Below are 22054 nucleotides of genomic sequence, written 5' to 3' on the forward strand. Positions count from 1 at the left end.
GGGGTGGGGCTAGGCCTCGAGGGAGGGAGTGGTCAGAGAGAGAGAGAGAGAGAGAGAGAGAGATGGTAGAAAATGGAGAGTTTCTTAGGAATGTGGCCACAAGGTTTGAAAATGAGGTGTCTACGTGACACATTCCCATTGGATGCCTTTTTTAAGGGGGAAAGGTTATGCTTGCAGAATGATTTCTCATGTAATTATAACAGTTTTTCTTTTAACTAGAGGAATTTAGCGATTGTTGTTTAATTAGGTGTTGAATTGATCACCTGCGGGAGAGAAACATGATAGAGAAATGGGAGGGAGGCAGGGGTGGGGCTAGGGCTTGTGGGAGAGAGAGAGAGAGAGAGAGAGAGAGAGAGATGGAGAGTTTCTCTGCAATGTGGCCACAAGGTTTGAAAATGAAGTGTCTACATGACACATTCCCATTGGATGCCTTTTTTAGAGAAAAGAAGAGGGGGGGGGGGGGGGGGGGAGGTTACGCATGTGGGAAGGTTTTCCCATGTAATTATAGTAGTTTTTCTTTTTAACTAGTGGAGTTTAGCAATTATTGTTTAATTAGGTGTTGAATTGATCTGCATTATCAAGCGTACATGTATTTGAAGATGAAAATTGAAAGTTAAAATATTAATTTTAAGTACTTTTTTGTAAGGTTAATATTTATTAGAGGTGTCAAATCGTGTTAACGGGTCGTGTTCGTGTCGTGTCAAAGCATATATATTATACTATATAGCTCAACCCTAACCTGACTCGTTAACCTTATCGTGTCAAAATCTGAAACCCTAACACGACCCATTAACATAACGGGTCATGTCGCGTCAATCCGTTTTGACCCATTAGTAAATATTACGAAATAGGTTAACATGACACAATACGACCTGTTTAAAACTGTTTATGTAAATTGGTTTAATATACCCAAAATTAATCAGTTTGATCTGATTAAATTTAACATAATTTTATATATATTTTAAAATCACAATATTTATAAAAATTATAAAACTAACTACAAGTCTAAAATTATAATTCAAAGAATAAAAATATCGAAATTAAAATTCTAACAATTTTACTTTTAAGTACAAGGGTATAATTGTAATTTTAACTTTCTTAACATGTCATAATAGGTTGACCCGTTATCAACCCGTTAAGCAATCGTGTCTTAACGGGTCAACCCGTTTTGACCCGAACCCGTTAAGACCAAACTCTAACCCGCTATTATCGTGTCGTGTTCGTGTTGGGTTAACGGGTCGTGTAACATATTGTCACCCCTAATATTTATGCTATAAAATAATAATAATAATCAAAATATTTTTTTATTTTTATTTTTATGCAGGCTAATATGATGGATTTTCTCACCAATAATGTATTTGGTGTATTTAAAGATTTGGCTGCCGAAGCTGAGGCCAAAACATTCCCTCAAGAAATACGTTCCTAATACACTTCAAAGAGAGCAAAACGCCAAAAGATAAATTCAGGCACCGAAATAGAAAACTCTGCAAATTAAAAGAAAGAACATGTTCTGAAAATCCAAATAAGTTTAGAAAGCTTTTTACAAGTTCAAAGAGCAGTCATATATACAGTTTTAAGAGAAATATCCATTATTTTTATACAGAAACTGCATAAAAGTGTCTTCCAGAAGATATGGAGCCATTTACGGAAGGAACATTCAGGTCTACCCTAAAGCTCCTCCTTCATTACATGTTCCCAATCTGATGAAGTGCCGTCATACCAGCTGTCAATAAGTGAGTCTCCAGGCTTGTTGGACTGGAAATATTGGATCACTGGATCGGTCCCAGGTAGATGACAATCCTTCACAGTCAACTTGTCTTCAGTACTGTTGGCAGTGGGATCCTGCAAGACAGGTCCCGCTTTTAAATTCACAATTCCATCCCCTGATCTGTCTTTAGTAATTGGCCTACGGTTGTTCTCACATGCCAATCCAGGATGAATAACCTCTTCCGGTTCCTGCTTTTCCACGTCCATGAAACTCAAGTTTTCATCCCTGCCTTTAAGCATAAGGAATCTGGCCATGACAGAAGCCTCAGTATCATCTGCATGGCAGCTTCTTGTTAAAATGGAAGGATTCTGGGCGGGAATATCTGGGATTAGAGTCTCCTTCGCTTCAGTTGCTCCAGGTTCCAAATTATTGATTTCATTCCGATCAGGAGAAACACTCTCAGTTAATGGTTCCTCTACATCTGTAGCTTTTATAGCATTCACATGGTCAACTGGGCATTTCAGAACATGGAATCTGGCCATAACATCATTCACATGGCAGGTTGTGCTGAGGATAGGTGAATTCTGAATGGAAATATCCTGGTTCAGACACTTCGCTTCTGTTTTTTCAGGTACCAACTTGTCAACCTTGTTCAGATCAGGATACACATTTGAGCTTGATGCTTCCTCTAAAGCAGTAGGGGAATTTGAGTAACTAATCTGATGCTTTAGAATACCATATCTGGCCCTAACATGCTGCATAGAAGGGGTATCCTGGATGAAAATATCAGGGGAAGGGCCAATGTTAGCCTCAGGTACCAACTTTTTGAGCGTGTTTAAATCACGGGAAGTCTTGGATTTTCGCCTTCTCTCGACATCCATAGTATTTTCTGAAGCATCTGAAGCACAAGAATATTAGGTTAAGCTATAACAAAGGAACGATTGTTCAAAGACAGTAGTCAAAAACTTTTTTTGGGTAGTTAAAAACTAACCTTTTGCCTTGTTCAACTCAGATTTCTCCATCTCAATCTTCATACGATTGTAGCGAGCTTTATAGTTGATAGAACATACTTCAGCTTCAGCCTCAAGCCATAAATTTTTAAACAAGGCGCATTTTGGCTCCATTTCTTCCTCATAATCAAAATTCTCATTGAGAACCTTCATAATAGCCTGCAAATCATGATCCACGGTGAAGAAACTAAGTTCTATTTTCTTTTTGTGTCCCTTCCCTTTGCCCTTCTTCAGGGGGAGAATGGATTAACATTTAATATGGTTATAAATAAGAACCAACAGAAAAGTGCCAGCATAGAAACAAAAACAAACAGAACGTACCTGCGTCATATTATCTTTTTCCAGCCTGCTGGCATCACTCTTCACAGAAACAGAATCTGATATCATCTCCATTTTATTACCTGACCCAATGTTAAGATGCTTTTTGTCATGTAGACACTTAGGATCAAGCTGGTCCTGAGCAATAATAGGTGCATCCTTTGTCAATCCAGGCCTGTCCACATTCACTTCCTGAAGTAGACATTATCCATCAAACTTAACGTAATATTACAAAAACAATGGCACTGATTTATGTTTATTTAAACACTGGAACCACAAACAACAATCAATGAATCATAGAATGGAAGGTTATAGACTGGATAACTCAGAATCTAAAAGTAAGTTTGCATGGTGAATAAGGAAATGTTGATTTACAGTCACAATCTAAATTAAAATAAATAGAGCTTAGATTGCTGAATAGACATTATACTGAACAGCCGGAACTATTGCCTTCCAGTCAGCTACTACACATCATAGGCATCCATCTTGTTTAAAGAAATTATCATTATGTAGCTAGCTGAAAAGTCAACTTTCTCAAGATGAAAAACCTGCTCTCCTAAGAAAGATGCAGGTGGCTTAAATATCTGGGTTCTAGATAATCTTTAAAAATCCTGCACAAAAGCTCTTTGGGCCGTAAGATACTGCTCTCATATGAAAGAAGGCCATCTTTATTTTTATAATGGCCAATACAAAAGCTTGCCATTCTTCACATTTTTGCGCCATTTATGTGCTTATCTTTATTAGCGAAAAAAGTGCAATCCAATGGATTTGCAATTACCCCTTTTATCTGGAAGGTAACTTATTTCTTACCCAGTAGAAAGCCAAGTTTAAATTGAGTTAAAACAGAGCAAAACAACATACCTTTGGATGCTTAGCTAACTCTTCTAGATATTGAGCCATGCCTCGCTGAAGAAAGGGTGATTCTTGCCTTGGAATCATTTTTTCACCATCCTTTAATATGCATCGATGAAGATTAAAGATGACATCTTTAATGGCCTTGCGATCTCCTTGCTTCAGTTCAAGCGAATCATTTAAAGAGTGAAATAGAAGCAAGTCAGACAGGTTATGCATTGTGCTAACCAGCATCTGGACATCTATATTTGGGGTTGAATCTGCCTCATGCAGTTTGGTCAGCTTAGCACAAGCATCTTCCACCAAAGATGCTGAAGACAGGCCATATCCAGTGTCATGGAATGGCACATTAGATAAACCATTTCTTGCAGGATCACCAATACTTGATCCAGAATCTGCAACACTACCACAAGTATCTGACGATTGCTTCTTTTCTGGAATCATTATGGTTGCTTCAAAATTTTGATGCATAGTGAGGGACGGTATTAACTCTGAATCAACTGTGGACATGCTGAGCAAGGCATGATCATCACCTGGCTCACCAGAATACTGAACCACATAGCCACAACTCGATTTTGAATGAAAGGGTCCAGTATTTACAGAACCATCTGATCTGGGTTCTCTAGACAACAAGTTAGCATCTGAAGGCCTCTTTGGAGCAGGTCTTAAACCTTTCTCCACATACACTGTTTTCTCATTTGGATTTTGAGAGGAGACTTTTACAGCATCATCAATGTTGAGAGTAAAAACCTGAGGCACCTGAAAATCTGAACTATTATGTGATTCTAATTTCTTAAAATATTGACAACTGTCTGTTTTAGAAGTTTCAAATGGAGAAAAACAAGAAACTGAAACTCCTTTCCAGCATGGTGAGTCCACAGCAGGGTTATAATGATCTATGCTCTCAGAAGAATTCTCAACAGGACTGATAGCTTCAACAAAATCAAGTGTGAAATTGAAGCCATCTGAACTTGTATGAGAAACTTGAAGTCCACATTTTGGTTTAAAAACTTGGTCCAAGGCATCCTCAGGAATTTCTTTCTTCTTCGACAGCTCTTCATTTTTGGATGAGAACGACTCCACACCAATAGGATAATTTTTATCTAGGTGAATGCTAAGTTGGCTTGTATCAAACAGACCTTTGCTTTCAGACCCTATCAAAGGATGGAGTTTGTTTACATTAAAGGGACTATTACCACAATGATCTGGATCAGCAACATCAGTCCCAAAATCCATATCCACTAGTGGGCCTTTAATTGGTGCAGACAAGCTAGTGTCGACATCTGGTGGTGTAATGACAAGTGAATGCGAAGATGTCACAAATGATGCACAACCACTCAGACTAGCATCATGATGTCTAATAGGTTTCTCATTTGAGGCACTGCATGGCACTTGATATTTGTAGATATTTGTGGCTGGTGTTAAGGATGGTGCTTCATAATGGTTTTCTGGAAGTAGTGAAGGGGAACCCAAGAAAGATGTTTTTGAATAATCAGCAGGCATGATTCTGGAATTTTTCCCAGAGAAGGATTTATCATTAGCATGTTCCATACTCACACATCCACCATGCTTTTCCAAACCCAGCATATCAATGATATGGGAAGCTTCTGCATGTGTGTCCAAACCCTCAGACGCATGACTTCCTGTGCATAACAAACACTCATAAAAATTATGGGGAAAAATCAGATGCCACTTCTATCACATTTAGTCTTTATATTATCTTTTTGTTGTCCCTTTCTTTTTTCTCACAATCCCGAAGCAAAGTCTCCTAAAGAATAAAAAACATATGAATTCTAATGATATACCCCTACACACAAAACACACCAGAGATTATGAGTGAGACTGGTACTGGTTCAACAGGAATATAAGGAAAGTCTTTTCTAAGACATAATAATAATTAAAAAAAAGGATGAAGTAAAGTCTGGAAAAGGAGCATAGCAAGATGATACTTTGATCACCCAAAACAATCTATCATGATATCCTTTTCACTTTTCAGTTCAAACTCCTACAGATTAACTCACTGACCATTCCAACCCCAACACAATCCCACGCAACATGATGGCCAGAGAAAGTTGACTACAGGACATACCCTAACCACACCTTTCCCCAAGAAAAACCATGGGATCCACCAGAAGATTGGAAAAAAAATCTCATAGAAATACTATTGATGACAGTCAATTAGATTTTGCATTCCAGAGAAAGGGTCAATTTAGAGAGACTAGAAGGACTTCATTACCAAGTAAAAACATCCCAAAACGTATCCTGATTGATAGGAAATTCTACATGCCCCATTCCCATCCCATGAAGAGGTGGAAATTGCCCATCAACCTTTGAGTTTTTCATTAAAAAGAAGGGGGATGATCCAATGGTGATAAAAAGTGCCACATTTTATATAGTGGGATGTGCGTATGTATCAAAAAGTGGGATGGGAGTATGGTATGTACCATTACTCAATATGAACATACAATCAATATGAACATACAATGAATCAAAACAATTGACCAATGAACTTCAACCATAATAAACTTCAGAATGGTAATATATAGAATCGACAAGCAACAAAAATAACATGCATTCTACCTGAAAATAATGCAGTCATGAGTGCGCAAGCACTGTGAACTCTTTTTGAAAAAACTGAAAAAATATGGGACCTATATAAAAAAATTAATTTTTTAATAGTGGAGCCTATTAATTTTTTAAAGAAAAGATATGGTTGTAAGCAATTCTGCACACTAATATGTACACCCATCTAATATGATTAGTCAGAAAGTCAAACTTTAATGAAAATTGTGCCAATTTAAATTTGAAATAAGAAGGCAACAATATTGGTACACAGATCCGTATGCAAATTCGCTTATACGTAGCAAAACTGTTTAAAACAAGAGTGCGGTGCTTCCACAATCTATGACTGTATCTAACATTATTCATAATGAAATAAGGATATATGTGACAAGTCATGGAAGAGATACCTTGGTTCACATCGTTCTTGTAAATGGAAGAAGAATCACCAATAGTCAAACCCTTTGAACAAAAACCGCCATCAATCTCGAGCTGCTTACCATGCTCCCACTCTCCGAGTCCATTACATGAGCTAACCCAATCAACTGTATTATCCCAACCAGATTGAGCATGATCATTGTTGGAGGATCCATCCCAGGTTGCAACATTGGAACAAGATAACCAATCATAACTATTGTCATCCGGAACGACCAAAGGACTAAGGTCTTCAATTCCGGGTCGGGCATATATGGGATAAAATTGTTGGGCTTTAACAGTACTAGTTTCCACGCAGTCGGAGTGTTGAACATACAAGCATGTATCAACCGGTGCTGATGAAACAGGGCTCAATGAAGACAAATGGCTATCAAGTGACCCAATATACTGCGAGGCAGCGTATCCATATGCATCTGATGAAGGCACTGGATCGTATTCTGGACCATGGTTTGGAAATAAACCAGGCCCAGAATTGGGATAGTGAGAAGGGAGCCAATTGTGCAGAGAAGAGTTCGAGGGAACACCATAAGAGGGTTCAGTCAAATCTACAAGTGGGCTTGAAATGGGTTTTGGAACAACCATAAAAGGCGGCGCTAAAGCCGATAGATTGGAAGATGATGCTGAAGATCCTCCATGACCGTAAGACCCATAACCCGGCGACCAAAAGCTCATCATATATATTTTTTCCTTTTAATTTCGTTGGTTGTCGGAGAAATTCAGTCAAACTGATCAAACCCAGATAAGTTTATATCAAACCAAGGACAATCAAGTAAGAATAAAATCTTATATCGAAAGAATTCAAAAGAAGTTGATAGATAAATACGATCAAGAACAATATTAATCACAAAACATAAACATGTAAAATAGACAATCATCTGAGAGATATAATATGAAACCTGTTAATGAAGAACGGTGTTGTGCTGGTAAATTGTACAGAAAATCAAAAGTACTACAGAGATTAATACCAGATAAAGACGAGCGAAATAGAGAGAACAGTAGCGTGGTCTCTGTTTCAACCGAGGAAAAAGGAGACACTGATTAGGTGACTCTTGAGCCTTTGGCACTTGCTACGTTGATTCCAATTACAAAGAAGCCACTGATTAAAATTATCAAATTCTTTTTATTATTTAATCTATTTTTTTAATACTATTTTTTAATCTCTTTTTATTTTGGGTAATCTTGTTTTAAATTTTAATTCCTTTTTAGGGTTTCTTTCAAAAAATATTTATCTAATCATATTATGGTATGAATTTTTATTTTTATTTTTTGATATATTGGAGGAGGAGGGGGAATCCATAATCTTTATTTTAGAAATGTGGGTCATGTGCTATAGGCCACAATTCCTCAGCGTAAAATTACGGTATTAATTGATAAGCCTAGTAAATAATTAAAACTTGGCTGAAAAATCAATCTTCTTGAAGATTTGTTATTTACTTCGCCAAAGAAATAAGCCAACGTAATATAATTTTGAGGACATGATATACCAAAATAAAAAGAAATAGAGCATGGCTTTGAGACTGTGGGAGATTAAAATACAAAATAAAAATTTGGGCCTACCGCACAAAAAAAGCATGGGTTGAAGCCCAAAACAGCATTGCATGCTTAAATGCTGGCTCCATAAAAGCGTGCATTTAATGGGCCAGTCTGTAGACTGCCTAATAACCCATCCCCCGATTTACGGCCCGATGGACCTCGATCATTAGGTGCTTTGTTTATTAATCCTAGTAGTCAAGAATTGGACCCAATCCAAAGGATGGACAAGGGCCCTTGGATCCGACCCATTTTTAGCAAAATAGATCTTGGTCCTTCGGACATGTTGGATTAAATGATTTACGGGAATGCTCGTTCACGTTATTTTGAAAAAAGGAATGTTATTTCATGACAATAGTCCTAAGAGTGTAACCAAACAAAAGGATGGTTATTCTGCAGGAATAACTGGTCTTTCCGGCACCCCTGTTTCGTCAACTAAACGCACTCTTGGAGTTATTTTCTCTCCAAATCAAGGATGGAACCGTCTCGATCCATCCTTCTTAAATAGATTGTACATTAACTATTTCGGGGTTAGAATTCCTTACCAACACCAAGCTGAATGGATTAGCGATCGGTTTTTGATCGATCCAAATCAGCTTAGTATGGAAAATATAAAATTTGAAAACAAAATAATTAAACATATTTCATGGGAAAAATATAATGAGAGTCTAAACAATGAAATGATCAAGCAATAGAGTAGCTAGCACTTATAGTGCTTGAGCGTTTCGTCTTCCTCTTTCTCTTTTTCTTTGATTTTTCCCATTTGGTTTTAGGCATAAGTCTACCTTTCTATCCAAATTTTGTTGAGATCTCGTTGCTCCAACATGAAGAATTAGGTGTTGAACATCATACCACTCATCAGAACATGGATTTGTTTCAATTTTGATCTCCTCGATTAATGCTATTTACTTGTCTTGATTTAGCCAGTTACAGGCTGTACGTTTTACTCTCCCTAATCAAAATGATTGTTCTATTATACTATTTTATCAAGGTGGATAAAAAAAAAAAAAGGCAATGTAGCAATATATTAACAGCGAAGTCTTAACAAACAGTGCATATATACAAATGGATAACAAATGATTAGATTTAGTCTTCGCTTTTCTCTCTCTTAGGAGAACAATAAGAGTGAAGTGTGAGTCCCTGAGTACAAAGTGGTTCTTTGTTTTCACTGAGAAGAGTACCGGTGAGATGGGGTTTCCCTAGTGGTTGAGGAGACGGATATTGGTGGAGAACGAGGTGTTGATTGAGGTAATGAATGAGCTAGGAGAGGCATGGGAGAAGCTATCTCTCAATGAATCAAAGAAAGCAGGGCTTGATATACAGATTTCATAAAGGGAGAGTCGAGAGGTAGAGGATAGGAGTCTGATTGGGAAAGCTTGTTTGGATAGACATATTGGAAGAAAGATGGTTCGATCCACAATGCTCAAAATTTGGAGAGTGGAGAAACTAGTCGTTTTTAAGGAAATTCATCAGAACACATTCATAATTACCTTCACAAATTGTAGAGATAGAGACCAAATTCTGGAAGGAAGACATTGGCTTTTTTATACGAATTTATTCATTTTGAAACCATTTGGTGGCTTCACACAACCGAATCACTTTAAGTTTACTAGCAAGCTTTTTTGGATTCAACTCCATAATCTCCCTATGGGGTGCATAAGTAGAAAAATTGGAAAATAGATATGGGGGACTCTCAGGAAGGTGTTAGAGGTGGATACATTAGAAGATGAAGTAAATTAGGGGAATTATTTAAGGGTTTGTGTTGAGGTTGAGTTGTATAAGGCTGTAGCGAGGGGACAAACGATCAATTTTAATAATAGGTGTATGTGGATACCGGTGAAATATGAAATGCTTCCTAAACTGTATTTTAGATGTGGAAGGATTCTATATGAAGAACAGGGTTGTAATTTGGGGCTTGGAGCAAGAAATCAGGGTAAAGGTACTGATTTTCAATGTGGATCTTGGTTAAGAGTTGATAGTGAAGGGCATAGTAAGTGGATTGGGGTGAACTTGAATGAAGAGGACAAATCATGCAATTTCGATAGTGAATGGAAGTTACAAACTTGGATGGCTAGTTCAAGCTCAATCCTAAAGGAGGAAGATGAAGTGTAGAGGAGCAAGGTGCAAGGGGAGATAGTTAGTTATTGAGATTTTAGGGGTTGAAAATAATGGTGGAATACAAATTTCGAAAGGGGAGAATCCTGTGAAGTTAAATAAGGGAGTACCAGAGAAGGACTTGTTGATCTCAAATTCCTTATCTAGTAGGATTAAATAGGGCCATGATGGGCTTGTCAACGACTCCCATAGTGGCTTAGTTAAAAGCAAAGATTGGGGGAGCCCAAAACAGAAGGATCGGGAACGAAGGCTTGAAGTTAATAAAAGGGAGTGACATGATCAGATTCAGCTTCAAGAAAATATTGCACCTATTCAATTGAAGATTCTAGATACTCAAGGAAGGGGGAAGTCAGTTGCAACCAAGAACTCTTGGAAGAGATGTGAAAGGGACTATGGGAAGGTAAGTCAATATTCTGTTTTTGCATTGGATAGGAAGAGAAGTTTACAGTTGTTTAATGAAAATTCTGAAAAATATGATGATGGGAATTGTGGAAAGACAGTATGATGATGGGAATTGTGGAAAGACAAGTAGGAAGGAATATGTTAGTGAAGGATGTATGTTTTTATGAAAAAAGGGTGGAGGTTGTGGATCAACCCCGCCGAGAGCAATGAATCTTTGGAGCTGGAATTGCCGAGGGCTTGGAAACCCTAGGTCAGTTTAGGATCTTTACCAAATGGTAAAATATAAGTGTCCCAAAATTGTGTTGTTGATGGAATCACTTTTGAAAGTGACTAAAGTTGAGGATGTTAGAAGGAAATTAGGTTTTGAAGGGTGATTTGGGATGGATTCGGTAGAGAGGAGTGGAGGGTTAGCTATTCTATGGAAGGAAGAAGTTCAGTTTGAATTATACAACTTCTCTTTGAGACACATTAGTGGATGGATAGATGAGGAATCAAACAAGTGAAGTGGCTTTTGACAAGATTTTATGGACACCCAAAGGCGAGTAAAAGGTACCTATCCTGTGATTTGTTGTCAAGGATTAATCCAAAAGAGATACCTTCTTGTGCTGTGGGTGATTTTAATGAAATTTTAAGACAACAAGAGAATTAAGGAAGGGGGGAGGTAGGCCTGAGATTCAGATGGAAGATTTTAGGGTCATTGGAAGGAAATCAATTATTTGATTTGGGATATAGAGGTGATCCTTTCACTTGGAGTAATAAGTAAGGTAATGAGGATTTTATCAAGGAAAGATGGAATAGAGTTTTATCCAATCTGCCTTGGAAAAATCTGCTTTTAGAAATCAAAGTAGAAAGTATGGTGGCAACTGGCAAGGTGTTCAGACCACAGAACATGTTGGTGGTGACTAGGAGTGAGGCTCTAAATTGGAGAAGAAACAGAAGGGTATTCAGGTTTGAGGCTTGCTGGTTAAAGATTAAAGAATGTGCAAAGGTTGTAGAGAGGCGATGGAAGATGTGGACCTATTCATCAAACAATATGAAAAGGTGCATGGTTCCCTAGCAAATTGTAGTAAGGCTATAACTAGTTGGAGCAAGGGAGAGAATACAAATTAGTGGAGTTGCTATCAGAGAGAAGTCACAACAGTTAAAGGAGTTACAAGAGAATAACGGACCTTATAATGTAAATCAGATCAAGGAACTATAGTTAGAGGTGGGAAAGCTGTTAGATCTAGAAGATATAAAGTGGAGGCATCGAACTAAAAAGAACTAGTATCAAAGTAGGGATAGGAACACACGTATTTTCATGCATGTGCATATTAGAGAAGGAAGAAGAATAGAATTTTGCAAGTGAGAGATGGCGAAGCTCAACTGAGAACTACTGAACCTGGTATATAACAAGCTTTTCAAGAGCATTATAAAGAGGTGTACATATCCAATAACCCATCAATGCAAACTATAGAAGACTGTTTAAGGGAGATGGAGGTAAGGGTGACTCAAGAAATGAATGATATGTTGTTGAGGGATTTCACTAAAACAAAAATTGAAGAGGCACTATACCAGATGGCCGATTGAAATCTCCAGGCCCAGATGACTTTAAGGCTTGCTTTTTTCAATGCTACTGGAGCCTAGTAGGGGATGTGGTGGAAGAATCGACATGTCATGTATTATGGAGTCGAGTCTAGTAAATAGAGGGGGAGCCAAGTCATGTCATGTCATGTATTATGTATTATGCAATAGAGGGGGAGCCAAGTCTAGTAAATAGATTGGCTAAGAGGATTAAACCAGGGAGTGTGTTTTTGAAAGCTAACTGGGATGTAGCCTTAGACTGTGGAAATGTTAAGATGGGAGCAGAAGTGGTGTTCAAAAATGAGGATGGGGAACTGATTGCTACGCTATGTATGCCCCTAGATAATGTTAACAACCTAGTTATTGTCAAACTCAATGCTCTCTGGAGGGCATTGACACTTTATGGGGAAATTTGGTTATCAAATGTAATATTTGAAAGGGATGCATTGGTTGTTATAAAGGATATACAGATGCAAGAACCAAATTATTCATGGTTTGGTCAAATTATTGAGGATATCAAGTCTGTTTTCAAGGAAAGACAGAGTTGGAAGCTACAATATACTCCTAGAGAAAGCAATGTTAATGTTGTAGCTCATCAAGTAGCCAAACTAGCATTACAAGGTGAAGATGAGAGGATATGGTTAGAGGAGGGTCCTACAGTTATTGATGGATATGTACAATTTGATCAACGTTGTATTGAATAATGTTTTGATGAATGAAATGAAAGAGAGGTTTTATTCAAAAAAATAAACATGCAATTATATGTCAAGGAAGGATCCCTAGCCAAAATTTCTGCCTACACTTTTTTAAGTCTTAGATTAAGAAAAAATCAGAACATGAAGTGGGAATATGATCCTTTACATTTCACTTGAAATGGATTGTATTCACTTTATTTGTAAAAACATGGATGTTTTTACCCTTTCATTATCAATTTAATCACTTTTAGAAAAACAATGACTAAAATACACCATGGTTTACATTAAATAGATATTATTGAAGTGAAAAAGAGATCATTAACGATATTTATTAAATAGATATTTCATGAGACAAAGATTTGTCTCATGAAATATCATGCTCTACGATATTTATTAAGTATCAAATAATTTTATTCCAAAAACTCATATAATGTGAGATAAATATTATATGACCTACTTCATAAGTCTATCGATCTTTCCCACTTGATTTTAGATTTCGAACAAAAACTTTAAGAGATATTAATCTAATTTTCAATATTATGATTATCAATAGGTACAAAGTGCCCTTTTTTTCAACAATCCTGTTTATAGAAGAGGCCAATTAATTGGATTCCAAGTTCATTATTTACTGACAAAAAGTTTACCAGATTAGCAGCAAATCATGGTGTTTTTCTTTTTCCTATTATAAATCGAACTGATTGCTCTATTAATATTAAACATATAGCTAGATATAGCATGGTGTCGATTGGTTCATGTGCTTGTACCCTAAATTTATGGGAATATATTCATATGATATGAGTGGTTTGATGATAATTAATTAACTCGTTAACTGCGCCTACAGCTTTAACCTTTTTATAGTAATATTCAAAAGGCTTATGCATGCTTATATATAGTTCATTAACTGCTTTTAACCAATAATTATATGTATTTCTTCAGTAACAATTATTATTTTTTATTAGAATCACTTTTTCAAATCTCATATTTTATTCACGTGAAATCTAAAGTTTGTCGTAGAAAACGAAAGATCAACTATTAATGTAATCATTCTACAAGGCATATAATTTTTTAGGCATGCAGGCGACAATCAAAGAGGATATAGAGATCCTTTAACTTTGACTAAAATATTAAATAACTAGTACTATTATTAATACTGTAATTATTGTTATGAACGTTAATGGAAAAAATAAAATAAAAATTTGCAGAATTAATAACCCGGCCATAACATATATAAGGTTTGCATGTTAGATCAATTATACAGTAATTTTATATTAAAAAAAAGTGATGCAGCTAATTACATTAATAAAATATATAAAAAATACGAAAAACTAACTATACATAAAATTTTTATTCGAGGTATATATGACGCTCAATAATTGGATAGAGTAGTCGACCCAATGAATTTGTCATGTTGCCAATAATAGCATTAATTTAAAGAGATCCCTGTACAAGTACTAGCTAGTCCTCCATCATTATCTGGTTTTATAATTTTAAGTTAGGTTAATTAATTAAATTCCTGTGAGTAATGCTCTGCATGTGAACTTTTCGCAAATTTCCTGAATTAAACATGCATAAACGGAGCCTTGCATCATGTCACAACATTAAATTCAATTTTGCAGTCATTAGTACTGTAGTTTCTTGATTGACACTACCCTTTAAGGAAGAAAAGCAAAGAAAAAATTAAAAGACCAAGAGCTCATTCAAACATTTCATTATTACTTTTATGAAGTAAAGAATGAATCTGACATAATAATTTAACTGAAATCTGAGGAATTCTAGCCAGTACTGTTAAACCCCAAACCTAAAGCCTCCCCAGAAGAATCCCCTAAACAACATTCAAGAAAGCATCAAAGTTTTGCAAAAAACGGAAAAAGATACAAGTATGAAGAATTAAGATGGTGACCTAACTAAAACTAACTTATCAGCAGCTAAAAATAAACAATGAATGAGGAGTCGTCTTGGGTCGAAGCTGGATAACTCAGACGAAGATTCCTGAGACCATGAAAATGCATGCTACGCCTTGGTGGTAGAAGCCACTCCGTCATCCTTGTAAGCGCCGCAGTATACTCCCCCAAGAGCTCCGCCATTACAGCAACCATCATCATCTTCTTCTCTTCCTTCTTGCTTTGTGTGAAAGCACTGCAACAAGAGACGCCTAGAAAGTACAGATTCAAGCTTCAAAGTCCCTAACAAATTAAAAGTGGGAATAGTTATATATAACGTGTGGCTGGCTTTGGGAGATTGATTTTGGTGGTGGGAAAAACAGCGGCCAATTTTATAAGAATGTGGGCCGGGATCGATAGATAGCAGGCTGCAACTTTCTGGACGGTACTTAATTTCTGATATATTGCATGTGGGGGTTAGGCACATCATATCAAGAAAAAAACTGGTCCCAAGATGGTGTTAATCTTGGTCAGCTGACGCGCAAACGGTAATCATTAAGGTTAAAAATTAACCACGTTATCGGTTTGCCAAGATGTTTCTTGTCTTGTCTGAGTACCTCGTGTTATCAGTACGTTTTGAAACTTTTTATTTTCTTTTTTGATTTTTTTGCCAATTTTTGGCTTGTGTGGAAGGAGCCTATTGGATAGGATGATGGATATCGGATGGAGTGGCTTGAAAGTATACATTATCTATTTTGAAAGAATGGGATGCTTTGGCATTATCAGACAGTCTAAGATAATCTCTCAAGGGACGTAGGAGAATGACATTTGACCTGCCTTGTCATGTTTTTCTAACTTCGAACATTTTATGGTAAAGAAGTTACCTTTGAATTACGTACTCTGCAGCCCCTTCCTAATCATATATATATATATATATATATATACATACATACATACATACATACATACATACATACATATTGTAAATTATGTGATCAAGGGATATGTTAGCTAGCAAAGCTAGCGTACTTGCCATATATTCAAAACGTTTAAAAAAACTTTCTCTTCCTTTAATCCAAAAAAATCTCCCCTAGCTATCCTCACTCGATGGTTTAGCAACTTGTCTTATCGGATAAAGTGTATCCTACATGTAGTCAAGAAACCGATGCTCTTTCTTTTTGGGGTATACCTATGGCCGGGTGCTAACCATAAGCTGATGCTTCCATCTAGATGCCGACAGCGGATTGATCCTAAGGCCATTTGCCCACCGTGTGGTATTGCATGAGGAAAGAGAGAGAGATACCTGGCAATGGGGTGACGACGAGAGGGAGAGAATCTGAGAGATCAAAAGGCAGCGACGGCGAGAGAGGACAAGAGGAAAGACGTCGTGTTCACTATGTGGATATCAATTAACAAATATGAAAGTTATACTCAAAATTTTAAAATTCTTCATCTTGAGTTTGAGAAGATATATGTTGTAGACAATATCAAATCAATAATCCAATTTAATTATTATTCTGATTTGATTTCATAATTATCAAATCAACTAATTTAGTTTTCATAATTATCAAATCAAGTGATTTGATTTTTACTATGATAAAGATATTTATCACACTCTCTCTCTCTATTTAATATGAGAAATGAAATTTGCAGTTATAAAATGCGTAAGCATTGCACATTCATCTTGACAAATGTGAGTAAATATAATACTCATGTAAAAAAAATTAATTTTTTAATAGTATGCTCCACTCTTTTTCAAAATGAGTATACGACACTTACACAACTCTTGACTATATCTAGTACAACTCTTGACTATATCTAGTATTACAACATACTCAATAATTATCTCATTTTTTATTCAATAACATATGAGAATAATAAAGATTGTGTCGCTCTCAAATTGTCTCTCACTCTCTCTCTCGTCTCTATTTTAATTTCTATCATATTTTATATTTTCGATATATTATATATTTGTTCACACCATGCATGCATGTTCCATCGTTAATTACAATCCTATAAAGTAACGTCACTACGTACGTGCAAATTGAACCAACTCAACTATACAAAGAAATTATAAAAAAAAATTAAAACTTTTGAGGATTCTTGTATCATGTATAAAATTTAGAATTAAAAATTCCCAGCATTTCCCAGATTGTAAGGCATGGATAATATGGTGTTTGGTGTTGGCAAACTCCCAATATATATAACTAGTCGGAGAAAGAAACAATATTGGTAAAGGTCAGAAATCATTTGGTTTTTTTCACCTAACATGCAAGACTTATGAAGGCCACGCGCGTCCACCATTTTCTAATGACGTGCTCCATGAATAGTTCTTTCTAGAGACTGAATCATGCGCATGCCTATTCTGACCCTTAATTTGGGGTTAAGTTCAAAGAATTAGGAGAAAGATGGCAATATTTAGTTAGCTTGTTCAAATCCAATGAGCGACGTAAAATTAGGCAAAAAGAAGCATCACCGTGTACCCTTTGGAACACAGATCGATCACGACCAAAGAGAGTCTACATGATATTAATGATTGAGAAATAAAGCAATTATATAAATATATATATACACACACAAAATGATAAGATCTTTTACGCAATGTGTTTTAATTGCTGGCTGAATCTGCACTCAATATTCTTCGTTTTCCACTGTGAGAAGGAATTAAATAAATAAGTAATATAAATCCTTTCAGAAGGAATAGGATCTAGTGAAGACTTTCCTCCATGTTTTCCAGCTTAGAGACCGAGCCATAGCACTCAAGGCTAAAGAATGCTTGAAGTCTGATCTTAGAGAAGTCGAATTTGGTGGTGGTGATGATGGGGGTTGTGACGATTCTTCTAATATTTTGATCATGTTGTCTTCTGGATTCCAAAATCGTGCTTCTTTTCTCTTTCCCCTTATGGTTGCTAACACATTGTACTTGTTACAAATTCCCCACACGGTCACCTTCTGTTGATTATAATCCACATTTACTGAGTATATCCCTGCCATTACATATGATATTATTAATTAAATTGGTTGCTAAACTATGGTGATTCGAGTAAATTATCAAACTAAGTTTTATCATTTAATATAAGTTTTCAAATAAACAATAATTTATCACAGCATCAAAGTAGTGTACATATGTGTGTATATATATATATTTACAAATTTCTCTCTCTCTCTCTCTCTCTCTCTCTCTCTATATATATATATATATATAGAGTATGAACCTACTCCAACTGATCTATAATTTTTGAAAAGGAAAAAATTGTCTGTTTTATAATTTGAACGTTTTGCCCTTTTGGGACACCAAAAAGCCATGCATTTCGTTTACTCTCGATTTCATTTTTATTTGACTAGACCTCCTGGTGAAAAAAGTTTAGGGGGTTGCAGTTCTTATCCACAATCGACCCACTTATAATGCAAAGGATCACGGTGGGTAAGCAATGATGATGGTGTCAGTAAAGCGAAGGCCCAAAAAAGCAATATTGATTGCGGCCTAATTTTTGGGGTGGACCTTCTTCCTCGACAAATGGGGCGATTGAGTTTTTGGACCTAACAGATGCACGAATTTGGTGTTACTAATGACATATACAATAATGTATATATATATATATATATCTCATACAGACATCATTGACACTGCTATCTATGCTACTGTGCCAGTTTTCTTTTACATATGCACGTTTTTCGTTTCTGTGTATGGACTAGGGAGTGACTGTCGATGTATTCATTAACTTAAGGAAGTGGTCCAATCCCATTATCACATATATGAGATGGTGCATGCATGCTATGATCTGCTAGTTTTCTGATTTATGGACCAGCTGGGGAAATGATAACATCATACAGGTAAATATATGTATATGTATGTATGTATGTATGTATGTATGTATGTATGGGCTTACGGCCAGTGTTTAACTTCCAAGAATATTTCTGACTTGATCTTGGTAATCAAATTTGGCAGAAACAAGAGTTATATTAGATGGTTTGGTATTGTGCATCTCAAAGAATCTTGGGAATGTGGAGATGGAATTCAATTGATTCAGTAGTGTTGTTACCTCTTGGTTTAAGTGAATGGGTTGGTTGATGCGTATTGGGAGTTGGATGTTTGGCAGGAGATTGAAGCTGTAAGAATTATGCTTAATGAACAGTTTCGACATGTGTGTAGAGAAGCCAACCAAATTGCTGATTTTCAGCTGGCAACTAGGGGTACTTCGTCTGTGTTTGTGTGGATGTAAAACAAGTTCCTAAAGAGGTTATGGGCCGGTTTTCTGAGGCTTGAAAGAGCTGGTTTTGCTTACATGATATGTAAATGAGTTTTTGTGTGAGTTTTCATGTCCTTCATGTACGGTTATGTGTGTATATGGTACTTTGAGAAGTAATATATCTATAAAATGATCTTATATATAAAACAACCTTATAACTGATGTGAATCAATGTAAAACGTTAGATTTATTTTATAATAAAATGAGTTTTACAATCTGAACTATCACATGATCAGTTTACAACAAGTATTAATTCTCCAACTATTTTTTGCTCGGGTGTTTTTGTCTTTGTTTTTTATTTTTGTTTGTTTGTGTTTTGGTTATAACAAGGACCCTGGGATTAATTATATTTTAGCTTAATTGAAAATAGATGCTCATGCCCATAACTTCATGACAAGAAACTATATATATATATATATATATCACTTACAAACGACAACAAAAAACAAGTAGTATTCATGATCTGCCGATCAACTTAAGTAAAACAACCTCATGATCACGACCTTGCATATCAAAATGTTTAAAGAAACAGAACTTTAAAATAATGGTGCATGAATGCTATATATAGTTTATCTGCAAAAACTACACAACTGGTCTATTGATTATGTTGCAGTTAGAAATATACATGGGAGTTCTTTGAAGTACTTTACCTTTGAGATGGGATAAGGTCTTCTTTATTTTCTTCTCACACCCATAAGAATACAGAGGCACCATCATCTCCACGTACTGTGCTTCCACATTCTTGGAAGCAGGAACTATCTGCATGTCCGCCATTAATGAAAGCTAGCACAAGTTAACACGCATCCAAATAACGTACTGCTCTGTGCTTTTATTATTTTATATCCACAGCGATTTGGATTCTTGTTGCTTCCGAACTATAAGTTGGTAATTGATGGTTATTATTTCAGTTATCGAATGCCTTATATGGGATTAATAGCACATAGATTAAGGACGACTAAGATCATTATATATGATTATATCCAAGATTCCCCAGAAAAGAAAGTTGCCCTTTCCTTTACATTTTTTTTTTTTTTCATGACGTCTTGAGTTGGTTGAAGAGGATTATGCTCTGATCAATTAAAGAGACTTTGGTTGGGGATCATAATTTCTTGTTTCGAATGAATATGGGGTGATGACTTGGATGATGAGTGCAAAGCTGTGTCATCATCTTTTCTGGGTAACCAAAAGTTCATTGCATCTGATCTCCGGCCTTTTCGTGGGGGGTTCGATGCTACAAGTCATAGATGTTGGCTCCCATGTGGGTTGTTTTCCTTATCAACGAAGCTCGATCGATTTCTGCTCATTGGGAAACTTGAGATCATAAATAAAAACTAAAGTATTAAAGTACAATATTAATTTAGAGTTGTTTCTCTTTCTCCACAAGCAAACATGCATGTTCCGTTTTGATGTTTCATTTTCTACACTCATTGGATTATAACATGCCCCATGCATGCATTAATCTTTTCTCCAGATGACAACCTTTACCTCGTAAGAATATTTGGAGAAATAAGACAATGTCAAGAGTATGATCATTCTTTGTTTGATTAATGTAGTAATGAACTGACATTTGCATCATGATCACGTGTAAGCAAGGTTGAGAACTAAACATCAATCATGATCATGACCTTTTACTTTATTACAAGGTGATGACTAGGGATTAATGATTGAATCAATTAATATTTTGCGCATGCATTTGGAGTTGAGTGGGTCATAGCCTGGCAATAGGTACAATTTTTTTTTTTTTAAATTAAGGATTAAAACTAATATTAATATAAGAGGAAGGGACAGAGGGTTCTAACAAAAATCCGATCATATATACAGTACTTTAGATGAAAGAGGCAATTTAGGACAAATATAGTTGCAAGCACAATTGTGCACTAATCTGTGCACCAATGTGATGTGATTGGTCAAAAAGTAGATTTTATTGAAAACAGTGTTAATTTAAATTTTAAGTATGAATAAATCAGTGTTGGTACACAGATTAGTGCGCAACTGTGCTTGTATGTAGCAAAATTTGGCAATTTAATTGAGTACTAATGGTAGCTAGAGACAAACCTAGCCTCGTTTAGATTTAAAAAGTATTTCTTATCTTCTCATCTCATTATTATAATTTTTTTAAATTTTTACATAAAATATAATAAATAATTTAATTTTTTTCAAATCTCAAAATAAAGATAGTAATATTTTATTCAATTTTTATCTTTTATCTAAAATTATCTCATTTCATCTCATGTCTAAATTCAAATCAGCTCTAAATGTACAGATCTTATGCAAATCTTTTATAAAAAAAAGTATATTTCGTTTTTTTTTTAAATTGAACAGTTTATCTGAGTACTAGAAGCTACTTAATTGGTAGTGGTAAAAAAAAGTAGGCTGATACTTCTTCACTTGTATAGGATTAGTCAACAAATGAATTAGCTGTTCTATGCTTTTTATGTTTTTGCTTTCTTGAGTTCTATTATTCACTTTTTAATTTTATTTTATATATTAACTACATGATAAATGAATCCTTCGATTCCTATAACTTTATATCTTTGCGTAGAGGACGGCCATAGGATATATAAAAGTTTATATATTAAAAAAAAGAGTGCTATTAGGGTGCCACCCAGTAGTCACTGTTGGGCGTGCCTTTAGATAAAATTCATCTTTTTAATTTTTTTCATTTTTTTATTTATATTTTTTTAACACTTTTAAATATTTTTAAAAATATATAAAAAAAATATTAATTCACTAATAG

At 35.6% G+C, this 22054-nt stretch overlaps 2 protein-coding genes and 1 long non-coding RNA gene across 4 annotated transcripts; 1 reads left to right on the forward strand and 2 right to left on the reverse strand.

Annotated features, from left to right (window-relative positions):
* Nucleotides 1-1491: 1491 nt before the first annotated feature.
* Nucleotides 1492-7990, reverse strand: LOC122309718. Of its 2 annotated transcripts, none has more exons than XM_043123312.1 (6): nt 7848-7990; nt 6858-7607; nt 3898-5531; nt 3040-3228; nt 2700-2877; nt 1492-2606 (listed from the first exon to the last, which is right to left on the reverse strand). In XM_043123312.1, the coding sequence occupies exons 2-6, from the start codon at nt 7555-7557 to the stop codon at nt 1669-1671; spliced, it is 3639 nt and encodes a 1212-aa protein (XP_042979246.1). In that variant the 5' UTR covers nt 7558-7607; nt 7848-7990; the 3' UTR covers nt 1492-1668. The 2 variants fall into 2 exon arrangements, with proteins under 2 accessions (XP_042979246.1, XP_042979248.1); XM_043123314.1 differs by having other exon boundaries at nt 7779-7936.
* Nucleotides 7991-17665: 9675 nt separating this feature from the next.
* LOC122311604 (protein SODIUM POTASSIUM ROOT DEFECTIVE 2-like) lies at nt 17666-20330 on the reverse strand. Its single transcript, XM_043126210.1, has 2 exons — nt 19968-20330; nt 17666-18054 (listed from the first exon to the last, which is right to left on the reverse strand). The coding sequence occupies exons 1-2, from the start codon at nt 20089-20091 to the stop codon at nt 17759-17761; spliced, it is 420 nt and encodes a 139-aa protein (XP_042982144.1). The 5' UTR covers nt 20092-20330; the 3' UTR covers nt 17666-17758.
* On the forward strand, nt 18702-19477 carry LOC122311605. The gene is made up of 2 exons (XR_006242819.1): nt 18702-18901; nt 19017-19477. It is a non-coding gene; the product is annotated as an uncharacterized LOC122311605 (long non-coding RNA).
* Nucleotides 20331-22054: the final 1724 nt, after the last annotated feature.

Source organism: Carya illinoinensis, chromosome 5, assembly GCF_018687715.1.
Source record: "Carya illinoinensis cultivar Pawnee chromosome 5, C.illinoinensisPawnee_v1, whole genome shotgun sequence".
Lineage (NCBI taxonomy): Eukaryota > Viridiplantae > Streptophyta > Magnoliopsida > Fagales > Juglandaceae > Carya > Carya illinoinensis.

Excerpts from the sequence above, each read along its gene's own strand:
- LOC122309718 (XM_043123312.1), bottom strand. The coding sequence starts at position 7,557 with ATGATGAGCTTTTGGTCGCCGGGTTATGGGTCTTACGGTCATGGAGGA. Across the intron at positions 5,532-6,857 it reads CAAGAACGATGTGAACCAAG|GAAGTCATGCGTCTGAGGGT; the intron begins GTATCTCTTCCA and ends TGTTATGCACAG. Across the intron at positions 2,878-3,039 it reads AAAAAGATAATATGACGCAG|GCTATTATGAAGGTTCTCAA; the intron begins GTACGTTCTGTT and ends CATGATTTGCAG.
- LOC122311604 (XM_043126210.1), bottom strand. The coding sequence starts at position 20,091 with ATGGCGGACATGCAGATAGTTCCTGCTTCCAAGAATGTGGAAGCACAG. Across the intron at positions 18,055-19,967 it reads GACCTTATCCCATCTCAAAG|GGATATACTCAGTAAATGTG; the intron begins GTAAAGTACTTC and ends ATGTAATGGCAG.